The following is a 9,529-nucleotide window of genomic DNA, read 5'->3' on the forward strand; positions in this document are numbered from 1 at the left end:
GGCAGGAGGACTGCAAGAGAGGGACGCAGAGCAGAGATGAGCCCCCACTGCCTGCAGAGACCCCCAGGAGTCCCCTCCGAACTGTGCCAGCCCCACTCGTCTCTTCCCCTGGCCGGGAGGAGCAGATGAGAGCAACAGGCCAGCTGGAAGCTGCTGCTCCGGGACGTGCCAGGTGCCCCTGCCACATCCTCTGCCCCTGAAGCGCTTTCCTGGAGGAGGACCAGGCATGGCAGCGCCCTGCCCAGGCCCTGTCCCCTGCCCACCAGCACAGCACGGCCCCCACTCACCTTTGGTGATTTCATTCAGCTTCTCCACCTTATTGCTGCGGTTCTTCAGGTACCGCGCGCCAAGCCCTGTGCACAGAGCTCCTGTCAGGCCTCTGCTCCCCAGCACGCTCCCGGCAGCACGGCCCCGGCCCGGCCGGCTCGGCTGCACACCCTGCACCCCTGGGCAGGGCTGGCCCCGGGCAGGACAGGACCCAAGGCCGCTGCCCGTGCAGCGGTGGGGACGGGGGCCAGGCTGCCAGCAGAGGGTCCCCGGGGGCTGTGGCTCACCGGTGAACCTGACGGCCTCCAGTCGCACGGTGGCCTGAGCGTCCTTCACATACAGCAGGCTCTGACACAGCTGTTCTTCCAGCCTGCTCTTGTCCTGCTGGAGCTGGTGAGAACACAAGGGCATGGGTCTGGTACAGACATTGCCCAGCCACCCGGACCAGTCCCTCCTACCAGTGGCCTCTTCCCTCCCAGACAGGAGCCCTGTGGGGCTGAGGTTCAGAGAGAGCAGAGGGCAGAGGGGGCCTGGCAGTGCTGAGAGCCCTCTGTCCCACGGCCAGGGCCAACATGTGCCAGGGTCTTATTTAGCACCTGGGGGCAGGGAGGGGAGAGGGGCCTGGAGAAGAGCCCTTGGGGGGTCTGTGCTTGAAGGCAGGGAAGGAGGATGTGGCTCCAGGCTGTGGGCTCCGGGCTGGAACAGGGCAGGTGAGGCTCAGCTGCACAGCCCTCCCCACGGGGCACCTGGGGCAGCCCTCGTCCAATTCTTACCAAACACTCTCCGATGCGGTGTATCTGATGTGTCTGGACCAGGGTGCTGAGGTTCCTCCATCCCAGGAACCCTGCACAGTCCAGCAGGGCGTCCCTAGAGGCCTGCAGAGAAGCAGAGGTTGGGAGATGGCACCGCACCCCGGGGGAAGACACCTGGCACCTTCCCTCCTCTTGGCCCAGCATGAGCTGTTCCCAGCCCCTTGTGGGAAGAGGCATCAGGGAATGGAGTCTGAAGTGGGTTCAGTGCCCAGGGCAGGGACACGGGGCAGCTGCCACCTCAGGTGTAGCCTGCTGCTGGCCAGCAGAACAGAGATCCTCAAGAGCTGCTGAGCTTCCACCGGGGCTGGGGGCAGCCTGAGGGGCAGAGGAGCTGAGGGCCCACGGCTGCAGGCAGTGAGGGCTGGAGTCCCAGAGACCCCGGGGCAGGACGGAGCCAGCAGCAGCTCCCACGGGCGTCCCCCAGCAGGACACCTGAACAAGCTGGCTCTGCAGCCCTTGTAAGTGCTGCAGCCCCCTGCACAGCCCGAGTTAGCTGGCCCAAGGCAGGGGGAACTGGGTGAGCAGGACTTTGTCCTGAGGCCATCCTGCCCTCAGGGGCTGGGGTTGTCTCCGGCCCAAACACCTGGGGGTCTCTTGGGCACAGCCCTGGGGGACAGAGCTGGGGGCTCAAAGACCTGGGGGCAGTGATGGGGACTCACAGCCCTGGCCTCCCACACGTGCAGGAACAGTTGGGAAGCCTGTAGGGACTTGTGTGGGGTGGCCTTGGGCTGCTGCTGCAGCACAGCCTTCCCAACAACTCTGGTCACTGCACCTTGGCCACGCTCTTGCTCTGGTCATTCATACGGAGGAACAGTGGGACCAGGACCCTCTTCACTGTCTTCCTCAGCATCTTCTTGTTTCTCCCCACCACAGTGTCCATCACGTCTCTGAAGAGGCTGATGGAGAACTCCCGCACCAGGCTGGACTCCTGGTAGGGTGGAGGATGGGGAACTTCAGCAACAGGCACTCCCAGCCCACGGTGAGCAAAGGGCGTCAGCGTGGCTGATGTGAGGGGTCGGATCCTGAGCACAGGAGCCGTGGGGCAGATCTACAGCTGAGGCTGGATGGCCCCAGAGCCCTGAAAGGCCATGCAAGAGGAGCATGAGGGGAGCCCTGCCCGAGGGCTGCCCACGGGGCTGGGCTGAGGGGCAGCTGTCTTTGCCGAGTGCCCATCTGTAGGGCTCGGGCTGGGGCTCCCAGGGCAGCCTTACATCATCAAAGAGGGGCAGGAGCTTCTCCGCCAGCTGCAGAGCGATGGGGCTCGCCTCCTCCCGGTCCAGGTGACCCATCGTGTTCCTGAAGAGTAGCAGGGCCTTCCTCTTGACATCACTGTTGGTGTCCTGCATGGTCTCCATGATGTCTGGCAGCAGGACCAGTATTTTTCTTGCCTGTAAGAAACACAGTTTCCTTATTGTGAAGCGCTGAAAGATCACCCTGGCAAAAATGCTCTGGCCACTGAGGACCAGCCTCCCGTTCATCTTCCCAGCAGGTGGCACAGGAGTCGCGGCAGCAGCCTCCTGACAGGCAGCGGCCACTGATGGGGATGTGGGGAGAGCATGGAGCAGGGAAGGGGGGGCAGGAGAGCAGTGTCCCCTGCTCAGCCACCCCCTTTTCTGAGAAGCCTGAAGGGGCGGAAGGATGGGAAACCCTCTGTGCCTGGAGGGCTCCCCAGGCGCCCACCAGCCCCCTCCATAGCAGAGAGGGGGACTGGAGCCATCACTCCACATTCAGACTCCCACCAAGGCCAAGCCAACGCATTACCCACTGCTGCAGCCCCCAGCTGCCAACATGGCTCCAGCTGACTGTGCCTCACTCACCATCATATGTGCCTTTGAAAGCGTGATGAGGCTCTCGAGCACCACCGAGAGCATCATCCAACTCGGATTCCTCAGGAAACTCTCGGGTTTGTAGAGGACAGCAAACTTCTCTGATCCAAAGTCAGTGCGCAGCAGCAGCTAAAGTGAAGGCAGCAGTGAGAGAACAGCAGAGCCGGTGGGGCTCCCTCCAGTGTGTTGGCACGAAGGAGGCATGACAAGGCCGGTGGCAAGTGTCTCCTCTCCCCAGAGCTGAAGGCCCTCAGCCCGTGCAGAGACCGTTCCTCTGCCCCAGGGCCAGCAACTGGGCTGTCTCTGGCTTCTGCCCCTTTCTCTGTCCCTGCCCCAGCTTTCCAGGGGGCAGAGCCGGGCAGGGCAATGCAGGCGGGGGTGAGCACAGTGCTGCCTGGGCAGGGGCAGACGTGGTGTGTTTTCACCAGGGCCGAAACCGCACGGGGCAGCCCCAGGCGTCTGGCACAGGGTCTGGTGGTACTGGTCAGGTCCATGCTGACCCTGAGAGGCCGTGTCTGTATGTCCTGGGGGAGCTGGCCATTCGGAGCTGACAGACAGGGAGGGGGCTGTGCCTGGTTCCCCGCAGGGGCAGGCACAGCCCTGAAGATGAGCGTGGACACTCACAGCCAAGAGACTGATGCAGGCGTCCTCCATGGCACAGCTGAACACCTTGTGCAGTTGCAGGTCCTGGAGCACGCTGCGCAGCTCGGTCAGGACGCTCCACAAAGTCCCAGGCATGGAGATCATCACCTCCCACATGGCCAGGGCAGCGCTGCAGAGCCAGAGCGCCCGTCAGCGGGGCTGCCTCGGCCAGGGCAGCATGTCCAAGCCAGGTCCTCCAGAGCCGGGCGGTGCTGCAGCCCTGGCCCTGCCCACCATTTTTGCTTGGGGTGCCCGGGGGCCCTGCCCGGGCAGGTTGGACGGGCCTGAGGTGGTGTTGCCCTTTGGGCAGGGAGGAGCGTGGTGGCGCTGGGCTCCAGATTGGCCAGTTTGGGCTGCTGCGGGCCTGGCTGACCCAGTGGGGCTGGGACACGTGGTGGGATGGAAGCCCTTCTCCTTGGGGATGTGGGTCTGGCAGCCAGAGAATCCCTGTGCCCTCCTCCCCACAGGGAACAAGCCCCCAGGGCTGTCAGGGCCAATACCTGTCACATGTTGGAGAGATCTCCAACAGGCTCCTCACCACTTCCCTGGAGCACCGCTCTGTCAGCAGGAGGAGGAGTGAGTGCAGGCTGTGCCGGGCTGGCTCCGTGGAGACGCCCTCGATGTTTTTGTAGATGTATCTCATGAGCTTTGGCACCTGGATGTGAGACGGGTGAGGATGCTGCAGCCCCTGGTGCTGCTGCAGCCATTCCCCAAGCTGCCACTGAAACTGCTGCCCTCCCCGTCCTTCTCCGCTCTCTTGAAATGGCTTCAGGTGCCTGAGAGAGCTGCTTTAGGGAAGGAGGGAAGGACAAGGCCTGACAGGGCTCACAGGCAGGACAATCCAGCCACAGGGCACTTACATCTGTCATCCAGGAGGCCGGGTCTCCCATGGCCGTGTCCAGGACCCTGCTGCCCATCTGCCTGTCACAGATATCCTCTGCTGTCAAGGCCTCAATGGCCACCATGAGAATGTCCGTCATCTGGGCAGGCTGGCGGTTTTCTCCAAACTCCTACAGGAGGAAGGAAGATGGGGAAGACATGTCGTGCTGACCACCCTGCTGGTGCTGCTTGGCTGAGCACCATGAGCAGCTCTGGCCAGAGATGCCCGGCAGCGCTGTCAGCAGTGCCTGCAGGGAAGCTGGAAACAGGGTCTGCCGTCACTGCAGGGGGGAGGATTAGAGCAGAGGCTCCCCAGGTGGAGGGAGGAGGGTTGGGAGCATGGGCATTATGTGTTTGCCCTGCTGGGAACCAGGGCTCCCTGGTGTCCAGGACGGCTGTACCACCCTCGGACAGTCCCTACGTGGGGAGAGCAGGAACCCTCTCACCAGGGACAGTGAGGCCATGCCAACTCTGCTGATTCTGGGTCGCTTTGCTCACAGGTGTCTCCTGACACAAGGTGGGAGCTCGTTACCTTGGCCATGTTGATACCGTGGTGGAGTGAAGCAATTGTCCAGATGCTCACAGAATCCCATGCAGGTTGGAGCTCTGGATGCTTTGGGTTCTCCTCTGGCAGTGTCTCGCCTACGTGGAGGGGAAACACAGAGGAGTCAGTTGGACACAGCATCTTTGCCAACAAGCTTCCGCAACCATGAAAAGAGCTTGAAGCTCAGCACGGCTGAGGAGGGCGGCTGTGCTGGGGCCGGCTTCCAGCTGCTCCTGGGCAGCCCTGGTGGTCAAGCACCGCCATGTCCCCCACCTGCAGGACTGCACTGCCGCTGTGCCAAGGAAACGTGATCCTGGCATCGAGCTGGTCGCTCTCACTGGCCCATTTGTTTACTGGCCCGGACCCTTGCCCAGCCCTGAGGCAGCCCTGCACTCACCGGTCTGCATCAGCTGGACCGTGGGGACCTTGCAGGCGTCCAGCAGAGAACTGCTCTCCTGGGAAGCCTCCACCTCTTCCCAGGCCGCCCTTGGGGTGCTGGGGGGCGGTCTCTTTGCCATCCTGTGAAATGCCGGGAAGCGGGGGGAAAGGACGGGAACTTAAGGGAAAGTCCTCTGTACTATTGGGGAAGGGGGAACTTCAGGCAAAGGCCTCTGTGCTCTGAAGTGCCGGGACTGGCAATGAAAGTCGTGGGCTGTGCTCGGGGTCTCCTCGCCAGCTCCGCTCTCCTGTCCTGTCCCGTCGCTGTCTTGACAGACAGTGCAGGGCTGCGGTCACGCCACCTGTATATGGCACCGTGTGGTGTCACACAGCGGGTCACAAAGGGCCTCACTGTGACGCATCACCCAGGCTGGGAGGGGCAGGGTGTCCACTGCGGGGTGGACCTGTAGGTGTAACAGCACCTGTATTGGCATCTGTGCTGCTCTCTGTAACCTTCTCTTCAGCTGTATTTGTGTCAATAGCTTCATGTGCCATGGTTCCTCCACCTGTGATGGCACCTCAGCTGGTGGTGCCATCACTCGCTGTACCTGCTGCTGGATGCGTCAAGGGCAGTTCTGTTTAACCTCTTTATCAATGATCTGGATGAAGGGATTGAGTGCACCCTTAGTAAATTTGCAGATGACAACAAATTGGGTGGGAGTGTTTCATCTACTGACAGGGAACGCTCACTTCCCTGGTCCTGCTGGCCACACTATTCCTGATACAAGCCAGGATGCTGGTGGCCTTTTTGGCCACCTGGGCACACACTGGCTCATGTTCAGACGCTGTCACCAACACCCTTAGGGCCTTTTCCTCCAGGCACTTTCCAGCCGCTCTTCCCCGGCCTGCAGCGTTCATGCAGCACATCCATGTTCACTGCCCATCAGAGCCACCTTTACTTTGCTTTTCCTGATATGTCATCTCTGCTTCCAGTTTTCTTCTCTACCCAGACCCTGCACCTGGTTTCTCAGTAGTGTTCCTCGGTGGGACCCATTAGCACTACAAGGAAGTTTGGAGTTTGAATCTGACATTGGCTTCTTGAGATGTTTCTTCAACTTCCTCTCAGGGCCTGAGGTTCATGGACTCAGCAGCAAACCCACCAGAGGGGTCATTAAAGTGCCCCCTTGTGCTGCTCCTGTGCTGCTGAGCTGGGCTGGGCTCCTGGCACAGAGGGAGCTCATGGCAGCGGCAGCGCTGCAGAGAGACAGCTCTGCCCAGGAGCAGCTCCTCTGCACACGCAGCAGGGATGAGGGCTCTGCCTGGAGCTGCTGAGGAGGGAGGAGTGAGGAAGTGGCTCAGGACTGGGAGCGTGACCGAGAGTTCACTGGAGGAGACATCTCTGCAGCCCTTGACATGGTAAGTCTCTGGGTGCAGGGTAATTCAGCTGTAGCTCCTGGAGTCACACAGAGCTGTCCCTGGGCAGTGCCGGCTGCTGGGAGGGGTCTGCAGGGCAGAGCTGAGCACACAGCGAGTGGGATGGGATCTGTGGCACTGACAGCAGGAGACCTGGGGACACAGACACAGCTGCAGGCAGGGACAGCTCCAGGCAGCAGAGCAGGGGGTGTTCAGGAGCTCTTTCGGTCCTTGTCTGCAGATGATGCTGGGTGTTGTGTGCTGGGCAATGATCTGACTGTCCCTTTAGGACATGTCGCTTTCAGGAGCCTGACCCTGCTCTGCCTGTCCTGCTGGGCTCACGAGCTGCCCCCAGAAAGGCTCAGGTCTGCTGTAGGATCCCAGCAGTGCTGAGCCTTTCCTTGGGGTCCGCACTGTCCTCTCAGAGTCCTTTGCTTCACTCGGTGAGAGGTCGGGTCCTGCTCTCTCCATCACATCTCCGCCAGTGGGCTGGAACAGAGAACAGTTTGCAGATCTGCCCTTTCAAACAATGCTCCCCCGCTCCCATATGAGTCCAAATATTTGGGGTTTTTTAAGGAGTAATTTGTGTGTGAAGTCATCTTCAAAGTAGCACAAGCAAAGGCACAGGAGCGATGGCAAGAAGACTGATGGACTCTTCTGCTGTCCTGACTCTGCACTGAGCCACAGAAAGATGAGCCCTTTCGCCTGTCCTCTCTCAAGACTCTTCACATTTTACCTCATAAAGATGAAGATTTTGACCCCTACAAAAACCCAGTCACGGGATGTGATGGTGAAAAACTAAAAACACAGACAAAATCATTACAAAGACATGTTAAAACACGGCTCTGCTTCCCGTGCTTTTCAGCGTCAAGAGTGCAGATACTGACGATTTCCATTAACAATGCATAAAATCGGACACCGCTTGTGAACGTTGGAGCTGCCACAACCCAGCTCCCGTGTCCCCAGTGCAGCAGAGCAGAGCTGGCTGCTTGGCAGCACACGGGCAGAGGTTCTGCTGCTCACAGCACACTCAGCCAGCACAGACCAGAGAAAGGAAACGCATTTCAGTTGGGGTGATGTTAATGAAAAAGAGAGTAGTTTTGCTCCGTGGAGTCTGTCCTAATATTAAGTTGTTGTTTCCTTTTTTGAACAGAGAAACAGCCAATGTCCAACAGCAGCTCCATCACCCAGGTCCTCCTCCTGGCATTCACAGACACACGGGAGCTGCAGCTCTTACACTTCTGGCTCTTCCTGGGCATCTACCTGGCTGCCCTCCTGGGCAACGGCCTCATCATCACCACCATAGCCTGTGACCAGCACCTCCACACCCCCATGTACTTCTTCCTCCTCAACCTCTCCATGCTTGACTTGGGCTCCATCTCCACCATTGTCCCCAAATCCATGGCCAATTCCCTTTGGGACACCAGGACTATCTCCTATCGAGGATGTGCTACACAGCTCTTTTTTTTTCTCTCCTTGATCTCTGTTGAGTATTCCCTTCTCACCATCATGGCCTATGACCGCTACGTTGCCATCTGCAAACCCCTGCACTACGGGACCCTCCTGGGCAGCAGAGCTTGTGTCCACATGGCAGCAGCTGCCTGGGCCAGTGGCTTTCTCAACACTTTTCTACACACGGTCAACACATTTTCACTGCCACTCTGCAAGGGCAATGCTGTGGACCAGTTCTTCTGCGAAATTCCTCATATCCTCAAGCTCTCCTGCTCACACTCCTACCTCAGGGAAGTGTGGCTTCTTGTTGTTAGCTCCTGTTTAGTCTTTGGGTGTTTTGTGTTCATTGTGGTGTCCTATGTGCAGATCTTCAGGGCCGTGCTGAGGATCCCCTCTGAGCAGGGACGGCACAAAGCCTTTTCCACGTGCCTCCCTCACCTGGCCGTGGTCTCCCTGTTTGTCAGCACTGGTATTTTTGCTCACCTGAAGCCCCCTTCCATCTTCTCCCCAAACCTAGATCGGGTGGTGTCCGTTCTGTACTCGGTGGTGCCTCCAGCAGTGAACCCCCTCATTTACAGTATGAGGAACAAAGAGATCAAGGATTCCCTGAGGAAATTATTTGACCAAGGAATACTGCAGTATCAATAAGCAGTCTATCATCCTCAGGAGAAAGCTTGGAGGCTTTTTTTAACATATATGTCTTGGTTTTCTTTTTGTTTAATATACTTCAAATCATATTCCCACTGAAAGAATATTATTTATTGCCCTCTACCAGTGTTTTGTGGTGTAAAGTCCTCATATACAAATGGAGCATTGCTCCCAGTGCAGGTAAACACAGTAAAGAAACCAGCAGGAAATTATTTGTCTGTGTCTCATCTTGTACATGTCCTCTGGAGCTGGGGGTTCAGTCCTGGCACGCAGGAGGGGTCAAGGAGCCAAGAGCCCAGCTGCCATGAGGAGGATCAGGCACTTGTGGACCTCAGGGCTGCTCCTCACCGCCTCACTGGACAGATCCTTTCTGCCACTTTTGCATTGGGCTCCCTGGAGCCATGGTCATGGACAAGAGCAGTTCATGGTCTTTTCAGAGCAGCGGGGCCAGCTCAGGGCCCTGAGGAGAGCCCAGAGTGGGAACCAAGGCTGCCTGGCCAGCCCAGCCTGGACACAGTCACCCAGGGAAAGGGACGTCTCTGGAGAAGAGCAAGGGAGCATTGCTGTGCCTGCAGGGAGGAATCCAGGAGGAAGAGAAACCCCCTTCTGCAGACACTCATTTGGGGCCGGCTGCTCTGCTGCTGGAGCAGCACTCCTGTTCTGGGCTG

General features: G+C 59.1%; 1 protein-coding gene across 1 annotated transcript; it reads left to right on the forward strand.

The window, feature by feature from the left end:
- Positions 1 to 7,728: 7,728 nt before the first annotated feature.
- On the forward strand, positions 7,729 to 9,222 carry LOC135579986 (olfactory receptor 14A16-like). The gene has a single exon (XM_065070037.1). The coding sequence runs from the start codon at positions 7,926 to 7,928 to the stop codon at positions 8,859 to 8,861; it is 936 nt and encodes a 311-aa protein (XP_064926109.1). The 5' UTR covers positions 7,729 to 7,925; the 3' UTR covers positions 8,862 to 9,222.
- The last annotated feature ends 307 nt before the right edge of the window (positions 9,223 to 9,529 follow it).

Source organism: Columba livia, chromosome 7 (genome assembly GCF_036013475.1).
Source record: "Columba livia isolate bColLiv1 breed racing homer chromosome 7, bColLiv1.pat.W.v2, whole genome shotgun sequence".
Classification (NCBI taxonomy): Eukaryota; Metazoa; Chordata; class Aves; order Columbiformes; family Columbidae; genus Columba; species Columba livia.

Excerpts from the sequence above, each read along its gene's own strand:
- LOC135579986 (XM_065070037.1), top strand. The coding sequence starts at position 7,926 with ATGTCCAACAGCAGCTCCATCACCCAGGTCCTCCTCCTGGCATTCACA.